Source organism: Empidonax traillii, unplaced genomic scaffold (genome assembly GCF_003031625.1).
Source record: "Empidonax traillii isolate 1590-97213 ecotype Southwest subspecies unplaced genomic scaffold, ASM303162v1 scaffold86:size2944007, whole genome shotgun sequence".
Classification (NCBI taxonomy): domain Eukaryota; kingdom Metazoa; phylum Chordata; class Aves; order Passeriformes; family Tyrannidae; genus Empidonax; species Empidonax traillii.
In genome coordinates this window covers 1,281,929-1,306,971 of record NW_020955279.1, presented here as the reverse complement: position 1 = coordinate 1,306,971, position 25,043 = coordinate 1,281,929, and the positions used below count along the sequence as shown (strand labels likewise).

General features: G+C 46.0%; 3 protein-coding genes across 6 annotated transcripts; 2 read left to right on the top strand and 1 right to left on the bottom strand.

Moving 5' to 3' along the window:
- The first annotated feature begins 781 nt into the window (after window positions 1-781).
- On the top strand, window positions 782-5,293 carry FAM210B (family with sequence similarity 210 member B). Its single transcript, XM_027881214.1, has 3 exons — window positions 782-943; window positions 2,954-3,126; window positions 4,535-5,293. The coding sequence occupies exons 1-3, from the start codon at window positions 782-784 to the stop codon at window positions 4,749-4,751; spliced, it is 552 nt and encodes a 183-aa protein (XP_027737015.1). The 3' UTR covers window positions 4,752-5,293.
- Window positions 5,294-7,651: 2,358 nt separating this feature from the next.
- On the bottom strand, window positions 7,652-14,200 carry AURKA (aurora kinase A). Of its 3 annotated transcripts, none has more exons than XM_027881270.1 (9): window positions 14,169-14,200; window positions 13,653-13,740; window positions 12,371-12,653; window positions 11,731-11,806; window positions 10,844-11,035; window positions 10,076-10,214; window positions 9,572-9,720; window positions 8,865-9,039; window positions 7,652-8,350 (listed from the first exon to the last, which is right to left on the bottom strand). In XM_027881270.1, exons 1-9 carry the CDS (start codon window positions 14,192-14,194, stop codon window positions 8,165-8,167), a joined length of 1,314 nt encoding a protein of 437 aa, XP_027737071.1. In that variant the 5' UTR covers window positions 14,195-14,200; the 3' UTR covers window positions 7,652-8,164. The 3 variants fall into 3 exon arrangements, with proteins under 3 accessions (XP_027737071.1, XP_027737070.1, XP_027737072.1); XM_027881269.1 differs by having other exon boundaries at window positions 14,103-14,194; XM_027881271.1 differs by lacking the exon at window positions 14,169-14,200 and adding an exon at window positions 14,093-14,141.
- Window positions 14,201-14,771: 571 nt separating this feature from the next.
- Window positions 14,772-23,625, top strand: CSTF1 (cleavage stimulation factor subunit 1). Of its 2 annotated transcripts, XM_027881267.1 has the most exons (7): window positions 14,772-15,127; window positions 15,901-16,062; window positions 16,494-16,689; window positions 18,042-18,319; window positions 19,583-19,780; window positions 20,346-20,736; window positions 22,100-23,625. In XM_027881267.1, exons 1-7 carry the CDS (start codon window positions 14,996-14,998, stop codon window positions 22,357-22,359), a joined length of 1,617 nt encoding a protein of 538 aa, XP_027737068.1. In that variant the 5' UTR covers window positions 14,772-14,995; the 3' UTR covers window positions 22,360-23,625. The 2 variants fall into 2 exon arrangements, with proteins under 2 accessions (XP_027737068.1, XP_027737069.1); XM_027881268.1 differs by lacking the exons at window positions 14,772-15,127; window positions 15,901-16,062 and adding an exon at window positions 16,225-16,338.
- Window positions 23,626-25,043: the final 1,418 nt, after the last annotated feature.

The window sequence follows — 25,043 nt, the reverse complement described above, 5'->3', positions numbered from 1 at the left end:
TTTCTGAATGGGCTACACGGAAGCCAGAGAGGGACTCTTTATCAGGAATAGGAGTGGCAGGACAAGGGGGAATGGCTTCAGACTGAGAGAAGGGAAACTGATACCCCAACAATCCCACCATGTGCCTGAGAGCATCGTCCACATGCTCCGTGAGCTCTGTCAGACTCATCCCTCGGGTCCTGTCACTGGTCACCAAGGACCTGTTCAGCCTGGAGAAGAGAAACTTCGGGGTGACCTAACTGTGGCTTTCCAATGCCTAAAGGGAGCCGACAAGAAACATGGGGAGAGATGAGCAGGGTCTGAGGACACTTGTTCTGTTCAGCCCGGAGGAGACTGAGGGGAGACTTCATTGTAGTTACAACGTCCTCGGGAGGGGCAGAGGAGGGGCAGGCACTGATCTCCCATCTTCGGGAACCAGGGACAGGACCCGAGGGAACGGCTGGAGCTGTGTCAGGGCAGGGTTATGTTGGATATCGGGAAAAGGTTCTGCCCTCAGAGGGTGGCTGGGCACTGATCAAGTTCCCCAGGGCGGTGGTCACAGCACCAAGGCTGACAGGGACAGGACTCGACGATCCTTGTGGGTCCCTGCCAACCCAGGATACTCCGTGACTCCGCGACTATTTACGAGGTCCTTGAGTGACACCGACACGGCTCCACACCAAAGGAGGGTGTGGTGGAAGGAGCGAACGGGGCCGCTGCGGCTTTAAGGAGGCGGGTTTGCGGTGTGTGTTGGGCTCGTCATGCGCGCAGGGCCGGGGCCGCCCCGGTGCCATGAACAACCATGTACCGCCTGGCCCGGCTGTGTCCCCGCCTGGGTCCCCACAGCCCACCGGGCCCCGCCGGGCCCCGGGCCCTCCGCCCCGCCTGGGCCGCGCTCCGGCCGGGGCCGATCCCGATCCCCATCCCGATCCCCCGGGGATTCGCCGCGGGCAGCTCCGCTAAGGTACGTGAGGGGGGCGAGGGGGCACCTCTCGGTGCCGAGCGGGCGAGCTTTGGGTTAAAGCACGAGATGTCCTGACCTCCAAGTGTTTTTCAGGTTTCTCCGGGTGCCTTTAGGGGTTCAGCCCTCTCCCCCCCCCCAGCCCGGGGTCGTGGGATCGTGGTTATCCCGGGTTTCTGTGGGAGACGGGAAGCTGTTTTACGCCTGCTGGTGCCAAGATTGTTAACTTGAGCTTTCCGAAATGCCTCGTTTATAGTTTTTCATCTCTACATTTTAATTCGCAGGGTGGTTTCTGTAGCCTCGTTACAAAGAGTAACAGGATGTTTCAGACATGTTTTCATGGCTTAAATCACCGAAATTATGTGAATAAAATTGGGATTCTAGCAGAAATACTGTAGCAGCAGCTTTCTTTGCTAAGCTGTGCATTATTCAGGGCATGACCACCTTGGGTGGTCCAAATAACATCTGCTGAAGTGATTCTATTTTAACGTCTTGCTTGGATAGAATTCCAAAATTCCTGGTGTGTGAGCCTGGGAACACGAGTGAGTTGGAATGGACTTGGATGATGAGAACAAGCATTTTTTCAATACATATGATCCATCTGTAAGACCTAGAGTTCCCCTGAGGCTCATGTACCTCTGTAGTTTGTCAGATCCTTTTTTCACAGCAGCTTTCTGAGGAAAATCCACGTTTGGCTCCTTAAATAGATAATGACCATCTTTATTTGTATGAAAAATTCACTATAAGCTATTAAATATTAAAATACCATTCAGACCATGTTTGGCTCTTAAGAAAATGATGCTGTAGAATAAATGAGTGTTCTTGAATAAGCATGTGGCAGTGATTGAATTGCTGGGACAGCTTTTGGCAGAAGGTATTATGAAACTATTCTGTTATTCAGATAGTTGCATTCAGTAACTGAGTATTTAAATTTTACAGGCTGGGAGTCTAAAGAAAATTTTCCCTCCTCCCCAGTAAATAATTCCTTCCTATAATATCACTGCAGATTAAGAGGGTGAGTTCTGAAACACAGTGAAGCAGCAGCCACGGAGTAAAACCATGGAATCTAATTCCTTCCAGGGGTTGAAAGTAATTAGAGTGTCTAACTATGAATCCATTCTTTTGCTTAGTGAGCTTGCTTAAAAAATACTTTTGAGTGTTTTTTTTCCCCTCATTTGCCAAATCCTGAGGCTTTTGTGGCAATGCTTTCTTCCTGTCACTATTTCTTCTCTGGCAAGCACAAAGGCTGTCTTATTGCTATCAACAGTGTCTGATTTCAGTTTGCTTTGGGGTCTGTTTAGTGTGAAGTTCTGCACTTTAAATGTGCCCAGATAAAAAGCTGTCAATAAGTTCTACTCTGACAAACATTTGCAGTGCAGTTGGGCTCTTCACACCAGCCCTGGCATGTCCTTGTAGTTGTTGTCTACACTGCAGCAACAGAATTGCTCGTCGCTGTCAACACTTGCAGTTCCCCCGTTCTTCCTTTTATCAGCTGATCTACAGAAGGTGATTTATAGGAACTTAAAACGTTGGACCTCTTCCACCAATGAGTTATTACTAAGCCAGCAGCAGCCTGGTATCAGGTAGTCTTCCAGTGCCACCAGCTGCTTAGCCCTGGAATAAAAAGCTGCGTTCCAAGGATTCACTGTGGAAAGCTGAGCAGTGGGTGTAAGCAAGGGGCTCTGCCACCTCAGTCCCATCTCTCAAGCAGCTGTGTGGGTGTGCCTTGGCACACATTTGGATCAAATACTCTGTTTTTAATTATGAAAATTGAATTATGCAAGAACTTGCACCAGGCTCAGTGTATCCTTTTGATACGAGGGAAAAGGGAGCTTGCCTGAGCTCTGCCACAGGCATCTGCTCTGCTAATGTGAAAGAGCAGAAGTGTGTTACTGCTTTCCCAAATCTCTCTGTTTGTAAGAGACTTCTTCCATTATTTCACATTGGTTCAACTGACTAGAATATGATCTTTTGCTTAATGCTAATAAATGCTTCTAATTGTTTTCTCTTTAGGATGCACGCGAACCCCCCAAATACACAGCCACTGATCCCAGTGGTGAGAACAAGAAACTCAACAAATCTCAGCAGCTGAAACAAGTTTTTAAAGAATATGGTGCTGTAGGAGTTTCATTCCATGTTGGAATTTCATTAGTATCTCTAGGAATCTTCTACCTGGCTGTGTCAAGGTGAAGTTTGTGCAGTTGTCTGTCACCTCAAAATAGTGGTTTAGCCAAGAAAAATGTATTAAGCATTATGCTTATTTCTGGCAGGAGACACGTACCTTATGCCTGTAGCATCCGTACACAGTAACCTGGATTTTGAATATAGATGGGTCCATAAGCGGGTCTGATCTCCCATCAGCCATGAGAGAAGTTGTACATGATCTTTTTACACAGGTTCACCATCAGTGAAAACAGCAGAGACTGTACCAAAGTAACTGAGCAGAGGAGAGAATGTCTTTGTCTAGCAGAGATATCTTTTGTTCTCACACGGTGCCGTGGTCTGTAGAGATAGAGCCATGCAAAAGTGCTGGGGCTTAGAGATAAACTTATTTTTCTGGGTGTTGAACAGTTTCTGCGCTTGAACTGCAAGAAACAACAGCCACTAAAACAGGATTAAAGTAAAAATAATATTCAATGTATATGGAAATTGTGTGTGTGGCTTTGGTGGGAATGCATCAGGTACAAATGTCTGCTGAGCATGAGGTATTTCAGCTGAGGAGAAAAACATTCCCAGCTGCTTACTCCTGACACCAGTGGGAATAAAGGAATTTCTCCCATTTACTGCTTTGTGGCACAGGGTGACAATGAACTCCCAGTTAAAAGATACTGTACTGGCAAGTGAAGGGAGAAAACTCACATTAACAGCTTCTTTTGGAAAATTGCTCCAAACACCTTGATGAAAGCTGCTATGTGTATAGAGAATTAAAATATTCATGGATTTGGTGGATAAGGGTCATTTGAGATCCATACTACTTCCTTCACTTGCTAGAGTTTAGATAGGATACTTCTCATTGTAACAGGTTTGTAGCCCTCCGTTAGAACACTCTAAGCCCAACAACAGGTACCTCATTTGGTTTGTGTTATTCCGTGTTTAGGTGATAAATTTCCTCCAGACACAGAATAGACTTTATTGTAAAATTTGGAAAGACACATTTCCAACACAAATTCATGCTAACTTTTTGAAAATCCCTGTGTAGAGAAATAGCTTATTTTCTCTCCAAAGGTTGAGCTTGAGGGTTGGAACTAGGTGATCTCTAAGAGCTCTTCCAACCCAAACCATTCTGTGATTCTATGAGTATTTTCCATGCACATGCTGCAACTGTACATTTGGAAAACTAAGGAGATATTTGACTTCACAAGGAACTCGACAATTTAAGAAAAAATTGAAATCAGGAAATACTGTATGTGTCGTTGGTACTGAAGTAATTTAAGCTGTTACTGCTGAAATAACTCATTCTGCTCAATATTTGACAGCATTTAATTTGCACATAAATTCCAGAGCTGGAAGTGTGCTATGTTAAACTGCGCTTTATATTTTAAAAAATACAAACCTTAAAATTAACTAAAGGAGTCTTGTTCTCTGTCCCTGCAGTGGTGTGGATATGACTGCAGTTCTCCTCAAGCTTGGTTTCAGTGAATCCTCCCTGCAGTCCAGGATGGCTGCAGGCACCAGCACCTTTGTCCTGGCCTATGCTGTGCACAAGTTGTTTGCTCCGGTCAGGATCAGCATCACGGTGGTTTCTGTGCCCTTTGTTGTCCGGTACTGCCGTAAAATCGGGTTCTTCAAACCTCCTGCCTCCAGCCCGTGATGATTTGTCACTGGATTTTGTTTTTTAAATGCTCCCTATCCACAAAGTTTCTTTAAAAGACTTCCTTGGATTCTGTGTTCATGCTGACCTCACCTTGCATTTCTGACTTGTTCTTTCAGGTAAATGTCACTGTGAAAATGCTGTCCTTATCTTCTTTCCCTTTTGCCACCTCTCCTTTGGAAAAACCTGTTAAAGTGGTGTCTGGTTTCCACTGCAAGGGGCAGTATAAATGCTTTACAACGAGCAGTCTCTTAACACACAGGCTTTATAATCTTGCTTTTTGGGCCTTAATTTTTTTTTCCCTGTCAAAACTGAGTCGCAGCATTAGTTCATTATTGTGTAGCTGAGAAACAGTAAGATTCTCTTTCCAGTAGAATAATATCCTACTACACAGTCCTTTTGTTAAGGGTTTATATTGGAATCTAAAGTGGCAAGTGGGCGTTTCTTTTGTTAGAAAAGGATTTTATTATGGCATAACTTGCAGTACAACACATAACACTGAACTAACTTTAGTGGAAGTACACCTATGATTAATTATTGCAGTGATGCACTGGTATGAAACTACACCTCCATTATAGCGCTTCCATAATCCAAGATTTTATTTTTTGAAAATGTGTTTTATTTATAGGCTGGGAGCTGGTCTTACTGAACTCCTTTAGTGTAGTTTTTGTTATGCCTATAGACTCAGAAGGAATCTTGAGTCTACTGAAATCAGTGTAACCAGAATTACCTCCTATGTGAACATACTCCAAAGAGAATCAAGTCAGAGACAAGCTGGGGTGGTTTAATGTCTTAAGATCTGGCTTTGCACTGGAAACACATTCTTATCTTAAAAGTAACCCAAGCAGTTTCTACTCCTGTGGAAGAGTTTTAAACCTGCACCCAAAGTCCAGACATTCCAGTTCATAGCTTCTGAGGAACAATTCCTGTGGTTTTGACAGAGACTGGTGAATGTAGCAAGTAGAGCTGCTTTTCCTTTCCTTAATAGGACACTTCCCTTAGAATGTAGGTACACATGTGCATTTTCACATTCCACCTTCCAGCTAACCTAAAGACTGAATCCCAAAAGCGAGGGTACCAGGGGATTTGAGGCTCAGAACTGTGCTGCTCTGAGGCAACCTGAGCCAGATCTGTGAGGTTTTAGACCTGTTCCTCCTTCCAGGTCTGCTCTTCTCACCTTGTCTTTGTCCTTACGCTGGCCCCAAGGTGGCTCTTTGCAGATCTGCCCATCGAGAAATTTTATTGAAGTAAAAGAGAGGAAGTGACCCTGGTGATCAATTTTTTTTTTCTGAAATTTCAGGATTAATAGGAAGGAATTATGAGATGAGGATGAGAGTTGGCTGAGGGAGGGAAAGAGCAAATAACTTCTTGTTATGAGCAGCCTTTTGCCATAAAATTCAATTGCACCTTAATTCCTTCCACACAAAGTCAAATCCAGAGGCAGGTTGGATACACTGAAGCTTCCCAGACTGGACCTGTACCAGGATAATAACAGAATTCCAGAATAAGCATGAGGCAGCCTTGTTTTCTTCATTTAGAATCAGTTCTAATAAGTCTGTTTCATCCTAAACTTGATGGAGAAGGAATAGTCAAAGCTTGTTCTTTGTCAAAATCACATGTAAAGCTGGAATCACTTGAAGCAAACGTACCCAAAAATCATTAGAAGGCACCAGCACTAAACTGGACTTTTCTTGCTGTAAAAAGAAAGAGCTTCATATAAATTATGACCAAAATTCAGATTACTTAAGATAAAGATGGTTGTATAAACTACTAGTAATTTGTTTAGATGAAGTGGGTTTTTTGCAAAAGTGTATTTTAAATTGAGAATATATTTTGAAGTAAGTGCACCTTGCATCAAACCCACATGTACCTGGATCAAGTATATTAAATATTCCACAAGCTCCAGCTAGAACTTTATGTTGCAATTAGAGTGTAAGACAACAGCCAAGTAACAGTAAGAGAATTCCAGAATGAGTATGAGGCAGCCTTTCTTGTTTAGAATCAGTTCTGAGAAGTCTGTTTTGCCCTAAAGTTGATAGAACAACCTTTGACTATTCTCCTTCTCAAAATAATGTATAAAGCTGGAATAATTTAAAGCAAATGTACCTAGAAGTCCAGCACTAGAGTTTTCTTGCTCTAAAAAGAAACAGCTTCATATAAATTAGGACCAGAATTCAGATTACTTAAGATAAAAAGGGTTGTATAAACTACTGGCAATTTGTTTAGATGAAGTGTTTTTTTGGCAAAGTATATTTTAAATTAATTTGAGAATATATTTTGAATTCTAGAATCCTTGCTTGTAAAAGGATCATTTTTTAAAGTTGTTTGTAAAATAGTGAAGATGACATTGAAGTCTTATAATGAAAATACAATAAATTGCTTTGTCTTAGTTTGCTTGAAGTGTTTTACTGGAAAATAGTTGCTCTGCAAATTTTGGTGACAAAGGTCCTGACCCTTGGTACATTTTAGAGAATGTCTTACAACACCAGATGTTAATATGACATATCCTATTTGATGACAATACTTTCCAGACCTTTATCTTAGAAGTGCTTGCAGATCATGATGTGTTTGAATAAATTCATTTAAGAAAGGACAAAGCAAGCTAAAGTCTAAATAAATTAACAAGGTAAGGAGCAACACCTTTGGTACTTACCTTGTAATCCTGATTTGGGAGTGTGGGGTAGTGATTCATGCATTTAAGATAGTACTTAAGTGCATTATTCCATTAATGCAGTTTCCATTACGTAAGTGTACCTGCTTGGTGGTACCAGCACTCTGAGAAGAACTTTATACCAACTTCCTTTTTGACAGAGGTGGGAATTAAACATAATGACCAGAGAGGAGGAGTTCAGCTGTGCTGCTGTTAGAGACAACCAGTGCCACAAGGAACCCCACCATGGTGGCTGCAGTGTAACAAATCTTTATTTCAAAGTTGAGTGCTCACATTTAAAACGAACTAGACACAAAAAATAACTGACTCATCATTTTTAAAACACTTAAGAAATGCATTCACCTCTCTCAGTCTCAGGTTACACCACAGTTTAGACACCCTTAGCAGCCCAGGAAGTGAGGAGCAGGTTCCTCCAGGATATTGCACTGTTCAGTAAGCCAAAGCAACAACTTCCTCTGGTTGGAACAACAAACCATTACCAGGACTGACCACAAGAGCCTTGAACAGCTTAACACTTATATCAAACCTGGCCCACAAGTACCTGGATTTCAAGTGTATTAAATATTCCACAAGCTCCAGCTGGAAGTCAAAGAACTTTATGTTGCAATTAGAGTGTAAGACAACAGCCAACCCAAGGATTCCAATTGCCATTAGATTCCAAGACCTGCTTTTCCTATTTGTAAGCATTACAGTAGTCACAGTACAAGGCTCCTCTTGTTGATCCCATGAGGTCCTCCTAAAACTACGTTTTGGATGGGGCAGCAACATCACTCTTTCTGCTGCTGGGCACCTTTGTAGAGTTTGTCGTGATCCAGGGATGGAGAAGAACATCCTTCAGGGGCAGTCGATGGAATGGGTTGTGCTTCAGAAGCTTGGAAATTAAATCCCTCGCACCTTCTGTTACAAACGGAGGAAACTTGAACTCCACCTAAGGAGAAAAGGACACTAAAGATGAGGGAAAAGGTTCTTTGGTAATAACCAAACTACAGAGCTAAAGATGAGATCAAATAATTTCATCGTAATCCTGAACAAGGCTCTCGCCATTTGTAGAAGTCTTTGTATATTGTTGTGTATATTTTCAGCCTGCTTCAAACAAAACTTGTTTGCTGGAACCTTTCTGGGGTATGCAGCAGGAAAAGTTAAGGTTATGTATTTTTAATAACACCTTGAATGTTAAATATTCATGTTATCAGTTAGAAAAGCTGTGGGGAAGATGAGTTGCTTTCTGAAACATAGAAATTCAGATGCAGGGAAGAACCAAGGAAGCAAGACAAGGTATCTTTGAAGTCTCTTTATAGTCATTGCACTGAAGGACTGAAGACAGTTTTGGGGATACAGGTTTACACAGATCATTATGTCATGCTGCAGTTCTAGTGAAAATACAGTCATTCAAAATTTCTAGAGCTGAAAGGCAGCTTGTCCAAGTAAGCACTGGCACTTACCCTGGAAATAGCTCTGTAGGTTTCCTGATATGTTGTTGCTTCAAATGGTGGTTTCCCTACAAGGAATTCATAGCACAGAACTCCCAGGCTCCAAATATCCACCTTCTCGTCATGTGTTCTTCCCTCAATCATTTCAGGAGGCAGGTAGTCAAGTGTCCCACAGAGAGTTGTTCTCCTGAAGAAAAGTCCAAGTTAATCATTAATTATGGCAATTATAGGATTTATTTCCAGAGCCAGATAAAAACTAATGCTGACCATCCTCAGTACCTCACTATAGTCCACCTGAATGGGCTCAGCACCACCATAATATCTGCCAGCAGTACATTTTCTACTTCTGTCTCAGTCCCTGCAATCAGTTTTCTCTCTACTTTCTTCACCCCACTTGATAGAACAAATACAGTCCTCCTTTTTTAGGTGCAATTTCACACTCAGTAAGGAAATAATATTGCCAGTGTTGGTCTGTCATCTCAGGGAACGCTGTAGCCCTACACCAACCCTTATCTCTTTCAGGGTCAGCAAAGTTTGAACTGTTGATAAAACAGGATAACAACACTCCTCTGCTACCCCAGTTCACTATTAGGACCTTCGTTGTGGTAGCATTTTTGCCCACTATTTTTAAAGTTCATCTCAATTCCACAGCTGTGTTACACAAAAACTTATTTTCAGTACAGAAAGATTTCACTGCATAAGACACACTGAGTTCTCACCTAGAAGATGGAGCATGCACTGACCATCCAAAGTCAGCAATTTTTAGCTCTCCATTTGAGCCAAGCAGCAAGTTTTCAGGCTTGATGTCTCGGTGAATGACACTCTTGGAATGACAGTACGAGAGGGCATCTGCTAGTTCTGTGATGTACTGTGTTGAGAGAGAAAAATCTTTAATATAGACATTGTCATTAGGGTTTATCTGGCTGCAGTACAGCTTTTCCCAGGTGTAATTAGTAGTTTTAAGTCAAAGCAATTATTTCTTAAACCCTTGAAGTCTGGCAACACAGGCTGTGCCTGAAGTGACCAAGCACTTGCAAAAGCAAGCAGTTCTGAGCATACATTATTACACAGCACTAATGTAACTGTGTTTCCAATTTATTCTGTTACAAGCCCATATGCAAACTAGCATCCAAGGAATCTCAGTGTCATAGCAGAACTTTATGTGAAGAGCTGCAGATATTCCAGCTACACAAAGTGATGTATAGGAAGCTGGAACTACCTACAGTAGCAGTTCTTTGCTCATCAAACTTGGTGAGCTTCTGAAGTTCTTTGTAGACTTCTCCACGAGGTGCATACTCTAGAATCAGGTAGACTCTGCTGGCATCATGGAAGTAGCCATATAATCTGAGAATGTTGGGGTGCCTGCAAAGAGATTTAAATGTTATTCTGAACAAGGTATTTGTCCAAAACCTTTAATTTCCCTCTCCTGCCCACCCCCCCCCCTTTCAAGACCAGCATGCGTTCCTTCAGCTCACAATAAATGAAGAGCTTCATAGCAGAGATGACATTCACCAAAGCAGCAGTTTAGAGTCCCTGTGGGAAGCAGCTAGCCAAGAGTCTGGCTTTCATGTCTTCTGAACATACTTTTCTACAGCAGTTGGAAGACTAATTATCACTGAAGGTTCCCAAACTGATATGAACAGGCATTTAAGCTTAAGTATTTTCTTTGAAAACTCAATTTCATCTTATTTCCTGGGAAGCAGAACACTAGAAACAAGCTCAGGCTCAAGAAATTGCAGCCACATAAATCCAAGCAGCATTTTTATAATAGGAAGATTTGTCACCAGAGGTCACTTCATTGCAAGGCAGACAACGGCAAATTGTAGTGCAGAAAGGCAAAAATCTTGACTAGGAATACCAGGGTGTCATATGTTTAAAAAGAAACTTCTCTTTTCTTCAAAGAAAGAAGAAATCATAAAGAAACCTTATCATAATCCAGGTTACAAACAAAGTGTGCAAACAAAGCAGAGTAATTAGTCACTAAACTTTACCTAAGATGGGACTGTATTTCAACTTCTCTTCTTAGCTGATGTTCTACACCGGCTTCTTCAAGTTGTGTTTTAAAGAGCACTTTCAGTGCAAGAATAAATTTACTCTGTTTTTCACGTGCCAAGTAAACATTCCCAAATTTTCCTTTCCCCAGAGGACGACCAATTTCAAAATCTTCAAGGGACCATTGCCTTCTGCAAGAGGAAAGAGAAAGTTAAAAGCTAGACGCTTTTTTGGGCTTTACCTCCTAAATTTACAGTCTTTAATGTTCCTGTTCAATAGATGCTTAGTGATTTTAGTCTTGAACACCAGGAGAATAAACTATACAATGACACTTTCCAAAAGGAAGTTCTGAAAGCTGTTTTCTTCCTTCCTGAAATTTACACAGACTAACTTCAGTAATAAATGCAGACTAAGACCAACACCAACCACACTACTACAAAAATCAAGACTGTCTATATCCTTTGGATACACTGAACACAAACACATCACTAGTGTATGTCAGAACTATTTAAGGCAGCCACAAACAAATCCAACTTCATCCTGAATTACACTCCAGCCTCTTGCCCAGGTGAAGGAGGCTTTGTTTTCAAGAGTATATCCCATGACTAGAGCAGCAGCTATCAGTGTTCACTCATGGGAAGAGCTATTATGCATTTAGCACAGAGTTTAGTTTAGTTAACAGCAAGCCCTTGTTCCTGAGAATTATCAGTTCAAAGGAAGATTCCCTAGTGTTTTGCATGTCACTGCAAAGCGTAGGGGTCACCAGTCTCCACAACCAAGGGGCTCAGGTACCCTTCAGTTTAACTTGTGGCACAAATTCCTACAAGTTTAAAACAAGCCTAATCCAACAGACCTCTGTTACCTAGAATTTAGGCATAAAACTTACTTTTTAGTCTCTTCATTTTTCTGTTTGGTCTCTTCAGTTTTCTGTTTAGAGGTGCTTTCTGCTTCAGGATTTTTTGCTATGAGTAAAGAAGTAAATCAGTTTATGAACCAGACTCAAAAACATTCATACAGGAACAAATCTAACCTTTGTGCACTATCTGAAGAAGTTCTTATAAACATTCTATGACACTTTAAGCAACCTGGCATAGCTAACTGCTGGGAAAGAAACAATACTAGCAAAATGGAATTTTAACGGCTTTCTTAAAAAATTAAGCCCATGAAGTTCCCTCTCCCCCTAAAGAATATTCTTGTCTATAACAGATAAACATCAATCCTGGAAAACCTGTGATATCTGAGTGCCAATTACATTAACTCACAACTGGCTGGTGAGCACCTGGAAGTTTTTAACACACATTTTGGCTGTAAATGGTCATTTTAGAGGTAAGTTTACAAGGATAGTGCAGTAACATCTAAGGTGAAACACGTGCTGCTCTTCTGTTTTGGGGCACAACGAAAAACTTCTCTACAGGGCTGTTCCCAGATTAGCAACAGCTTTAGGTTTCCTGCACTCCACTCTGGTCCACAGGAATATCCCAAGCGTCACAGCTGTGTGACCACAGGCACATCATCCTCAGAATTACCAGGTCCTGGAGCCTGTTGGGGTTTCTCGCTGTTCTTGTTTGGAACCCGAGGCCTCACAGGGGCCTGGACGGGCTGTTTGGGCCGGAGCTGCTGCGCTGTCGGGTTATGGCACAGTTTTTGGTTTGACAACACAGGTTTTTGGGGTTGCACAGGAACTCGCTGGGGAAGGTTTGCAGGACACAGGACACGTTGTGCTTGAGCTCCACTGGTCAGTAACCGGCTCTGGGTAGAATGCTGAGACACAGGGACACGTCTAGGCCCATCCCCAACAGGATTAGCAACCTGCAGAAAGGAAAGATTTACCTTAATCGTAGAAAAATTTATAGCAGAACTTTTCCACATCTGAAGAATATCAGCCAAAGGTATTAAGACAGCAGATGCTCACTACAAACATGCCTGGCTTTGAATCATTGCTGCCCTTAATATTGTTTACACTGATCTATCTTGCACTGCAAGGGGAGTTCAGCAGAACAAAGCAAATTCAGAAGGCTCAACTGCTTTTATACTTTCAGTCTTTTGCTTGCAGTAAGAAAAATTAGTTTAGGCTTACATTTAAGAAAATATTAGGTATTTTAGAGTACTTTGTTTACAGTTAAGTCCAAATACTAATGATCAGCATTCCTACATTTTTGACCCTCTAATTGTACTTATGCAACAGTTTGTACTTTTTTCTCCCCCTAGATACTCTTTCTGGTTCAATTCACTAAAAATAATGCATTGACAGATTCATTAAAAGGAAGCTCTGTTTCTGCTAATCCAAAACCTTACCAGGACTATTTATGAGAAAGTGCTTTTGTTTCTAAATGGAATATATATGTAATCAGGGTGATCTTGAGCACTGCTACAGGTGTGTGTTAATAGCAACATTGACATAGTGCTTTTAGAATCTGTATCTAGAATAAGCTGATTATACACACTTGCTCTCTCTTTAAAAGATCTTAAAGTACTTAAAATATGAGAATTTCCCAAACCAAGTAAGTCACACTAATATTAGCAAGAATTTAAAAAAAGTAAGCTCTGGGCACTGTTCTCTCCTAGAGAAAGCCACAGAAAGATAGAATTGCCTCGGAGTTTGAAACCTGTAGTTCTAGTGAGAAATACACCCCACCAACACCGCCTAACTAAAAACTAAAGTAAAAACTGCCAACCCCAGACCCAACCAGACAGGCGCACAGAATCTTCACGGCAATCTCACAAGAATTCAGGTAGCAAGACCAGTGACCCACTACAAGAAACGACTCAGGAGAATGAATATAAAAACCTCGAAATTCGGACATTCACCTTAGCAGCGCGGCCAGGGTAGGCGGCGTAGTTCTCCTTCTTGCTTCTGTCCATAGCGCCCGAGCGAGAGAGGGACATCCGGCTGGGCCTGGGGGGGGGACAAGGGTCAGTTCAGACAACACGAGAGGGCTTGGGGCTCTTAACAACAACCCCCTTCCACTGCCACCGAACGCCATCCGGGGCAGCACCCCCAGCGGGCAGGGACACCTCTAGAACCACAGGGACCCCTGTGAGGGCAGGGACACCCCCATAAAGCCATAGGAACACCCCCCAGAATCACAGAGACCCCTGGGCGGGCAGGGACCATTCCCGCAGCACCACAGGGACTCCCCCGCAGACAGAGACCTCCCCAGAACCATAGAGATCCTTCGGCAGGCAGAAACAACCCTCCCTTCCCCGCGCAAACAGATATCCCCCCCGCCGCCATGCTCCCCCCGTCCCCCTCCTCACCGCAGTCCCGCCGCCTCAGAGGCCGCCGCGCGTCTGTTTGAATTCAAACCGCCGCGCCTTAAATACCCCTTTAAACCCCGGCCGCCCGCCATTGGCCGCCCCGCCGCCGCCCGCTCGCCCTGATTGGCTCCTCCCGCGGGGCGGCCCCGCCCTGCCATTGGCTGCCCCCGCCGCCCCGTCCTCTGCGGGGCGCACGCGCGCTGGCCCTGCCCTGCTCGCGCCGCGTCGGTGGCCGCCGCCGCTCGCGCGTTACGCACTTTGCGTAGCGCCCGCGGCGCGCGCCGCCCGCGCACTTCCCGCCGGGCGCTTCCGCCGCCGCCGCCGCTGCGCAAAGTGCGTAACGCGCCCCGCGCCCGCCCCGAGCCCGCACCTGTGGCCGCCGCCGCGCCCGCCCCGCGCCCCCCGCGCCGCCAGGTCAGTCCCGCCGCGCCCCCTGCACCGCCCCGCACCCCCCGCGCGCCGAGCCCAGCGCCGCCGGGGCCCATTGTGTGGCTGATCCCGCGGACGGGCCGAGCAGGGCCGCGGAGCCTCTCCCGGAGCCTCTCCCGGAGCGTTCCCGGCGCGTCCCGGCAGCGCCACGTGCTGCAGGCGTTCCAGCGCGAAGGCAGCGGCCTGAGGGACGCGCGAACCCCCCGTGTGGCACTCCCGGACCCCGCCAGGGCCGGGACAGCGAGCGCGGCCCGCGAGTCGTGAGGCGGTGCTGGTGCTGCCCCGGGGCCCTCCGCGAGGCTCCGCGGCCGCCCAGAGGAGGGAAAAACTTCATCCGGCGAGGAACCGCGACCGAAGGCAACTTTGCGCTGCGCCCGCGGTGCTGAAAACAAGAGCGAAGGGAGAGAGCGCCTGTTTGTTGTGTGTGGGTGTTTGCAAAGCGGGTCAGGATAGGGAAGAAGAAGATGTCGGGCCGCCGAGTGGCCGCAGCGTGTGACAGACGACAGCTGCCCCGGGGCATGGGGGCCATGGCAGCGCCCATGGCCGCCCCGCTGCTCGACCCGCGCCCGCTCCGCCTGCCCTTCCTCGAGGCTGACGTGAGTAGGACCGGGAAGGGCTCGGGCTGTGCTGGCCACGGGCGGGGCCGGCCCGGCAACTCATCGCCCGGCCCCGGCACGGCCCCGGGGGGGACCCGGCTCTGGCGGGAGCGGCTTCGACACAAAAGAACCCCCCGGGCCTTCCCCCCACCAACCTGGGTCCTGTGCGGGGACGGCCCCGCGTTGAGCCCGCCCCGCAGCCCGCACGGAGCGAGGCCCTGCTGGCCCGGGAATGGGGACCACCGGGATCCCTGGAACGGGACATGGGGAGGAGGGACACCCGGGAGGGGGAGTGGGAATGGGGAGAGGGACCCTCGGGATCCCCGGAAAGGGGATTAGGAAGAATGTTCACCGGGAATCCCGGAAAGGGGAATGGGGAGAGGAATCTCTGGACCTCCGGAAGGGGAAATGGGAAGAAGGACCCCCGGAAGGGACCCTCGAGAACCCTGGTTGGGGAATGGGGAGAGGGACTTCAGGATCCCCGGAAGGGGGAACGGGGAGAGGGACCCCGGGGGAGCCCTGCTGAGGGGAATGGGGAGAGGGGCCTCTGGGATTCCTGGAATGGGAAATGGGATCCCCGTAAGGGGAAATGGGGAGAAGGACCCTCGGGACCCCCAGAAGAGGGACTAGGGGGAGGGGGCCCCCGGGATCCCCGGAACGGGCAGAGGGACCCCCGGGATCCCCCCGGGGCCTCCGCCTCCCCGTCACGTGACCTGCGGGGTGCCCGGTCACGTGACGCCGCCCCGTTCTCCCACCCCCCCCTTCCCCCCAAGAGCCGCCTCCCATCGATGTGCGGGCGCTCGATGCAGCCGCCTTCGCGGAGGAGCGTCCTGCGGGCCCGGCCGCCCCCGCCGCTGCCGCCGCCGCCGCTCGATGCGCTCCGCGCTCCCGCCGCCATCTTAGGGGCAGAGCGCGGGCGGCAGAAGGAAGGGTCGGTACGTACCGGACCGCGGGCTCGGGGCCGCGGGGGAGCTGCCCGGCACTGCCCGGGGCCGTGGGGGGGCGGGCGGGGCGCGGGGCCGCAGGGGAAGGGCGGCGGGGCCGGCGCGGTGCTGCCCTACGTGCCCCGTGCATCCATCCACGGGAGCGCGGGCCCGCCGGGAGCACCGGCACGGTGCCTCGGGAACGCTGCGGGCTCCGGGGCTGCTTCGTGCAGTGCCGGGCCCGGTTATGGGCCAGATCCTCATTTCCGCGGCAGACAAGTGCAACAGATTTTTCCTCCCCTTTTCCTCTCCTTTCTCTCCCCTTTCTGTCTCTGATTCTCACCTTAAACAGGGCAATGTTTGGTGCCTGCACTGAAGTTTCTTGGAAGGTTGTGGTGGTTTCATGCAACTCTCTTGTATGTGATTTTTCTTCTCCGTTTCAGGCCCCTCCAAGGCAGTCCTTGCTCACAATGTATAGGACAAAAGTCAGTTTGAAAGACCGTCAGCAACTTTACAAACTGATCATTAGTCAGCTACTCTATGATGGATACATCAACATTGCCAATGGCTTGATAAATGAGATCAAACCTCAGTCTGTCTGTGCTCCATCTGAACAACTGCTGCACCTAATTAAGTTAGGTAAGCCACAACCAAAAGCTGACATAAAAGTCTAGTTTCTAAATCCCCAGTGAATTAAGAGGTTGGTGTCACTGGAAACACGTCTTTGAAGCAAAGATTGTGTCTGGTAATAGCACCACACTTCATATTTGGTACAGCCTTTGCCTCTGTGGTGTTTTTTGGAGGGCATTTCTGTTTCATCCTTTACTGAGCATTAAAAGCAACACAGATTCCTGAATGTTGTCCAGATCTGTTTGCCTGAACTGCTGTACCTGTAAGAACACTTGCCCTGGTTCCTGGGTGAGTGACAACTTTCTAAAAATGCCCCAGTGAAGGGGATCACTGAGTCCACAGATGTGAGAGAAAACTCTACCCTCACAGTTCTGCCAACTTTAGAAATAGTTTCTATGTGGTTCTTCCTGACAGTATTGGAAAGGGAGCAAGTCATTCCATTGGCAATCCTTGCTGGCTTTTGTGTATCAGTCTCCAGGAAATCTTCAAAGTCTGAGGTCTCAGCAGAGGTGTCACATGTCCTCTCTCTGTGCTTTCTCTCTGGAAGGGCCTCAGTGTGTAGGGAAAACACCTGAGCTGCTCTTGGAATGAGATGACAAGTCCTGGAAGAGCTCTGGCCATGACATCATGTCTTGTCTGTAACTCGTCTGGTTCTGCTGCCTGAACTGGTTGAGTTCCAAGGGTATAAATACGTGAGACCTCGTGTCTGTTTGAAATATGAATGAGAGACTTGAAATTTGCAGATGAAAGCAGCAAAAATCTGTTCTGCATTTGATCATTTGATGATCACTAGTGGGCACAGGGCTGAAAACTCCTGTCTGCCCTGTTGCCACTGTCAGTGCTGAACTCTGTTCTGTGGGTGCATCCCAGAAATAAAAATCTGTAAGTTATGTGTGCAGAACAGTAAATTTTTTCCCTTGCAATACAGGCATAGTTGTTTGTGGAGTAGGCTTTGTTCTTCAGTGCAATAAAATACGGAAAGAACCATTAAACGCTTCATTTTTTTCACTTTAAAACTCTTATGATAGTGTTGAGATTTGTTTTACCCCCAGTGAAAAGCTGAGCAGAGGCCTGTCCATGGACAATAGCTGATTCTCAGTGCATTTATCAGCACTGAACACTATAATATTCACTGGTGGTATTTCCACAGTTAATTTGAGCTGTGCCTGCTCTGGTGCAGCCCAAGCACCTCATTCATTGCTCACCACAAGTGCTGCTGTGTGACCAAACCTGCTCTGCCAGCTCAGCTTTGCCCCTCGGGGTTCCCTTTCCCAAAACCTGCCCTGGAGCCATGGCAGGGTCTGTGCTCTGTCTGAGGAGAAGGTTCCCCTGGTTAAGTGCCCCACCTTGTCTCATTCCAGGCATGGAGAACGATGACAGCGCTGTCCAATATGCAATTGGCCGGTCGGATACGGTGGCTCCGGGCACAGGAATTGACCTGGAATTTGATGCAGATGTGCAGACCATGTCTCCTGAGGCCTCTGAGTATGAGACCTGCTACGTCACATCTCACAAAGGGCCCTGTCGTGTGGCCACCTACAGCAGAGATGGACAGTTAATAGCCACGGGCTCTGCTGATGCCTCCATCAAAATCCTGGATACAGAGAGGATGTTGGCCAAGAGTGCCATGCCCATTGAGGTAACATGGCAATTGTAACCTTTTGGGAGTTGTGTCCATGCCGTGCCCATTGAAGTGACACAGGAATTGTAACCCTTTGGGAGTTGGGTCCTTGCCATGTCTGTATCTTGTGGCTGCCTCAGTGGGTCCAACTAAATTTCCTGCTCCAACAGTGGCTCTTAGACCTTGGAAGAAAAGGAAGAACTAGGGCAAGGACACCTGTGTCACTCCTGGCAGCAGAGAGAGAATTGAGTCAGGAATTGCTTCTCCTGGTTGCTAGTATTTGCTGTATTGTCTGAACACAGTTTACCTTGAACCCACTTGCAGTTTGGCCTCTGCAACCCCCCATGGCAACGTGTTTCAGAACTGTTTCATATAATACATACTGATTTGCTTTATCTTTTTCCAGGGCAGTTATCAGGTAGCATTTAGAAGTGGTCTTTTTTGCACAGAGTGCACACTAAATTCTCAGCAAAAAGCTGCAGTTCTGGTGCAGCTTCCCTCAGTTCTTACAGCAGTGCAGTGTTTTGCTTTGGGCTGTTTATGAAGGTGATGTTTTCTTTCACCAGTTCTCTGCTACTGAAACTAGTATGTCCTTGAGCAAGTTGTTTGACCTTTGTAAAGATACAAGGGTTTTATTTGTTGACAATATATAAAAGGCCTTCAAACCAATGCCTAAAATGGAAGAAAAAATTCTCCAAACAATATTAGTATAAATAAGAGAGCAGCTCTTTAATGAAGACCTTCAGGTGCATACAATACACAGGCACACACCCGCATACAGAATTCTTACACTTTTATATCTTTAGCTAATTATTATGTCTAGTGGGTACATGCAGTTCTAAAACCCCTTTTGCCCTGGTGCCACCCTCAGAACTGCCCCACTGGAGCCCCTCCAAGGGTTCTGGGCTTTATATCTTGTTTTGTCTACCCTATATCTTGTAATTCCTGTCCGGGTGCATGTCCCAATGAAATGTCCTTGCTAAAGTGTTTTAACTTGAGAGGAACATTAAACAAGCCTAAGAATTTAGAAAATTCAAAATGAAGCACAAGAACAGGTTTGGTAACTGTCAACTGCTATTCTAAAGTGTGAGAAATTTTACAGCTGTACTAAAAATCTGTATTTGCTAAAAATCTTAAAAATTCTAAGGCATCAAAACAATGAAAAAAGAAGATTGTATGCCTGGTTATGTTGGAAAGTAGCTGCTGTTTGGCAAGCCTAGAACCTATTTTTCTTGTCAAAACCATTCTGGTTTCTAACGATAACTTGAATGTTCCCTGTAGGTCATGATGAATGAGACAGCACAGCAAAACATGGAAAACCACCCTGTTATCCGGACTCTGTATGATCACGTGGATGAAGTGACATGTTTAGCCTTCCATCCAACAGAACAGATCCTGGCATCTGGTTCAAGGGACTACACACTTAAATTGTTTGATTATTCAAAACCTTCTGCCAAAAGAGCCTTCAAATATATACAGGTTAGATACAGTACCAGTTCAGAGCAGCCAAAGCTGGAATGTTTTAAGTGCTGAGGCATCAGTGAGCTGAGTTGATCAGGGATTAGGGGTGTAGGAGGACGCAGGTATAACATTTGCAGACGTTATGGTGAAGAGTTGGTGCATGATGGACACAGTATTTAAATCTATCAGCTTATTGTTCATCTAGACTAAATATAATATGGCTAAGTTTGAAGTCAATTATTGGTTTTGGAGGGGAGCTTGGGATTAGGTGATGGTGGGCTGGGGGTGTGTGACTGGCTGACAGAGCCTCCTGTCACTTTTGAGTGTCATTTTATCCCAAAAATGAGGAAGCACTGCAGGCTGCTCTAGGACAGGAACTATGATGCAGTTACAGGTAGCTTGTCATTTTAATCCTATTTGGCATCAAATCTTATTCAGGAAGCCTTTTCTAGTTTGCAGACCCAGTACACGTTGTGCTATCTGGTAATTGAAGCAGTTTTTTAGCGCTTCAGTGCTATCAGAACTGACCCTTCCAATTCAGGTTTTGTCCTGCCTTACCGCAGCTGTGTATTTTTGCAAACAGGAAGCAGAGATGCTGCGCTCCATTTCTTTCCACCCCTCTGGAGATTTCATCCTGGTTGGGACGCAGCACCCGACGTTGCGGCTGTACGACATCAACACCTTCCAGTGCTTCGTGTCCTGCAACCCCCAGGACCAGCACACGGACGCCATCTGCTCCGTCAACTACAATGCCAGCGCCAACATGTACGTGACGGGCAGCAAGGACGGCTGCATCAAACTCTGGGATGGGGTCTCCAACCGCTGCATCACCACCTTTGAGAAGGCACACGACGGAGCTGAAGTCTGCTCTGCTATTTTTTCCAAAAATTCCAAGTATATCTTGTCGAGTGGAAAAGACTCTGTAGCTAAGCTCTGGGAGATATCCACCGGTCGGACGCTGGTCAAATACACAGGTATGTGGCAGGTGACCTTCCAAACTCTTTCGGGTATTAACCCATGGCAGGGGTGAAAATACTGTCAGAGAACAATTAAAGGCAATGAGAGACTGCTGCTTTGAGGATAAATTGCTCCAGATTTTTGAAAATAGATAAACTAATTCCCTAAGAGAAGCTATGATCCTTCTGTGTCAGTGTAAACGTATTTAATCTGAGTAGAGTTTGGAGACTTTTCGGACCTGGCTGCTCCGTTTCTTTGGAAGGATGTTATCATTAAATTGGGGAAAAGTAAAAAGAAACACAACCTACTTGTCAGGGCAATTGTTTTAACCATTAACTTGGGTGCAGAAAATGGCTCTGTAGCCATGGCAATAGTCTGAAATGTGGCTGCAGTTGGTCTGTTTCTTTTTTTGCTTATTTTTTTTCCAAGGATGCAGTTGTGTGCGATCCTTGGAGCATGGTGACAGTGCCATGCTTTGATCTCAGCAGGACTTGGGGAATGATGAAGGATGTAGAGCTTTGCATGTGGTAGCAGCTGTGTGCTGGGAGAGGCTTTGGTGACAAGCATTAAGTGCTTCAGCAGTAAGAGCCATAGCATAAGAGAAGAGGATACTGAAAGTTGTGTGGCTCAGCTTTTGGGCTGTATAGGTCCCTTTTTGCACTCCAGCTCTCTCCTGCTCCCAGCCAGCAGGGAGCAGCACCTTCCCAGGAAACAAATGCAGGATCACAGGTAGGACCAGGTCTGTGCAGTGCACAGTAAATGTGTGGGAAACACATCTTTTATTGAAGGTATGGCCAGGGAAGCTCATACATCAGGCCAGTAAAAAGTCCTCAGTGATCATGAGAATTTGTGTGTTCTTCTGTCTGTGCTCTTTCCCCTTGGTTACAGCAGAAAGCCTCATGCAAAAATATAAGGCAAAAGTGCTCTTTAAAGGTAAATGGTTGTGCTCATACTGCGGGGTTGGGCTTGGCACAGGTGGAGTAAGTATTCCTTCCATTCTCTAAGGAATTTTGCAATATATTACCTATATATGCATGGACATCAGAAGAATTTCTTCATGGAAAGGGTGGTTGGGCTGCCAGAGGTGGTGGGGTCCCCATCCCTGGAGGTGTCCAAGGAACGACTGGACGTGGCACTCAGTGCTCTGGGCTGGGGACAAGGTGGGGATCGGGCATAGGTTGGACTTGATGATATTTTCCCACCTTTATGATTCTACAAAAGAATATTCATTATTGGTTTCCTGTTGCTCGTGGAAGTGGTAGGAAAGCAGAGAAAATATGGCTCCTTTGTAGACTGCAGGAATTGATACTTACAAAAAGTTCATTCTTAGGTCGTCAGAAACTTCTTAAAATTTAATAATATTTTGCTTCATATATTCAGGTGCTGGTTTGAGTGGCCGACAAGTACACAGGACACAAGCTGTCTTCAACCACACAGAAGATTATGTGCTGCTCCCAGATGAAAGGACCATAAGTCTGTGCTGCTGGGATTCCAGAACTGCTGAGCGAAGGAACCTCCTTTCCCTGGGGCACAACAGCATCGTCCGCTGCATCGTCCACTCCCCCACCAACCCCGGCTTCATGACCTGCAGTGACGACTACAGGGCCAGGTTTTGGTACAGGAGGTCAACAACAGACTAAACTAAGGACAGCTTTACAAACAGGGATGATACAACTCACACACCACCTTGTGTTGATTGTAGTGCCAGCAGCTGCCTGCGTGGAAACCGTGCTGTGTCTGGTCTTTAATACTGTCAAACGTGGCAGGAAAACAGCAAAGTACTGAGACTCTTTGCCCTACACTAATTTTTTTATTAGTGTGTGTGGTTTAATTTTTGTAAGTCATCTCTAATTGTACTCAAGGGAGGGGGGTGGAGAATAAAATGATCCTGGCAGGAAGGGCTAAACTTTTTCTCCTGCCTTTCTGTATCACACAAAAGATAATGTGACTGTGTCTTGCTCAAACTGGGCAGAATGAGCCAGTTCTGCTCCGTGTTTTGTCTGTGCAATCCCACTGAAGTCTGTTAATGGATTACACAAGGAGCAGCAGAACTTGGCAGATACTTTAATGAAGCCTTAAGCTGCCTTCAGCCCCAATTCATCCTTTGTAAAGCTCTGGTTTGTATCTTTTAGGCTGGGGGGTTGGTGGATCTTTTTTTTTTATTATTTTTTTGAATTGGCCAAGTGGACCTTCAGTTCTGAGCTGTCTTATGCCATAAGAATTCAGACAGGACTTTAAATTGTTTAGATGAATTCAAGAAACGGTCTTCTAGTTCCGGTATTAAAACTCAGACATTATCTCATCTTCTCTTGGATTTATCTTAACAAGTGGGACCTCATCATAAATTCATTATATTTTCAAGGAATATCCACATTGCAACTAAAATGTGACAGTATTGCTGCAGTTGAAAATGGTAATTATTTTGCCTTAGAGACCTTTAGTATCCTCTCAAAGCAAGAAACTTGTGCATATGAATTTTTGTATATGTACCTCAGAAATGTCACTTTCATTTTACTGAGAATTTTTCATGCTCTGTCTGTTACACAGCATTGAATGACATTCTTTTGAATAACTTAAAAACCCAGTGCAGATCATTAAGAGGCTGTGCTTAAAACTTCCTGTAAGTTTGAAAATTCACTACTTGTTTTCACAAAGAGCAGCCTGAGCAGAGTTGTAAACGTGTTTTTTCAGGCCTCCTTTTGCAGGGCTCTTGGGCATCACATCTGGGAGGCTCTTTTGGTCCAAGCTCAGCATTTGCCTTCATGAGGATTTTTCAAATGTAAGATTGTTCTTGCTGCTGAATTAACTTCCCATTACACTGATGAATTGTCAAGGGCTGATGAGGGTACAGGTTTTGTCTGTATTTAAATAAAAATTGCCTTTTAAAAAGTTCTTTGATACATAAAGAAGGGATTGTGTTTGTTTTCTGTATAACAAGGGAAAAATGGATCAAATATGGAAAGCTGAGTCTTTAGGGACTTGTTCAAGCTTGATGAATTTATTGTGTTACACCTGAACCAGGTACAGCCACAGATTAACAGAGTGGGATGGTAGTTTTAAAAGAGAGAATGGAATTTAATATTCTCTTTAAAAGTTCCTGCTGTGCAAAACATTTCCTGGGCTTTACAATCCTCTTCACTCCTCCTCTACCTCCCTTTGAATTTCTGAAACTTCTGAAGCATGGGTGGCAGCAGATAGTGGTTCTGGTGGCTTTTTTGGTGGAGAAACAAGGAGAAGCAGAGCTTGGGGGAGGGAAAAGGGAAGTCCTGACACAGTCACTGATGTGTGGTGTGGGCTGAGTGACAGCGGCTCTGCCACAGACAGCACAGTGGCATTTTCATCTGGAGTGTCACCTTTTGTAATTCTCTTAAAGCAGCTGTCCATAACTGATGCATTTGTTACTGGGGTTTGCAACCTTTCAAAACACTCCTGTGGTGGGTTGTGTATTAAAGCACTGTTGGGAGTGTTCATACTGTCAACATGAGCTCTCACCTTAAGCTTCCTTAATTCTGCAGTCTTGAACATGCAGTGTAAAAATTCCTCTGTTAACACAAAACCATCCTGCCATGGGCACCCTGCTGGCTTTTCATATCCTGGTCCTGTTCCTGAGGCCAGAGGTTCGGTGGGTTTTGGTTTGAGCAATAAAGGCTGGAAGAGACTTAACTCAGGTTGGGCAGGGCTTGGAGCAACCTGGTCTAGTGGGGTGGAATGAGATGAGCTCTAAGGTCCCTTCCAACATAAACCACTCTGTGATCCTTTGAAAAGGTCTTTCCAGTGTGGAAGTCTGGAAGTATCTCAAGTGACCATTCTGGCACGTGGCTCTAGAGATGGTCTTTCCTAAGAGACCACTTATGGAGTTAGACATCAAGCTTTCTGTTAAAGAGGGAATACTGGTCTGTGAAAAACATTTCTCACCTCCTGGACACAGAGGCTGTTTTTCTACCAGAGCTGCCCTGTGAGAGTGAATCCCAGGAAAAACCAAAGAAGTAGTAAAGGTAATTGTGGTTCAGGCTGGGAAATTTGCGGTGTGGCTGCAGGGGACCCTTCAGATGTGCTGCAGCACAACTGCTCTGCTCCCTCAGCAGGACACTGGGGCAGGAGCTGTGGATTTCCCAGGCCTGTTGGAGCTGCAGTGCAGGCAGGAGGATCAGCATCCACCCAGGCGGGGCTGGGAACACACCCAGCTCCCCCAAAGCCCCTTCGTGGCCAAAAGCTACCAGCGCCACGAAAGCGGAAACTACTTCGAAAGCCATGAAAACTGTTGGCCTCAAAATCCTGGATTTGCACCACTGTGGCAGCCGTGTTCTTATCAAGCCCTGTGCAG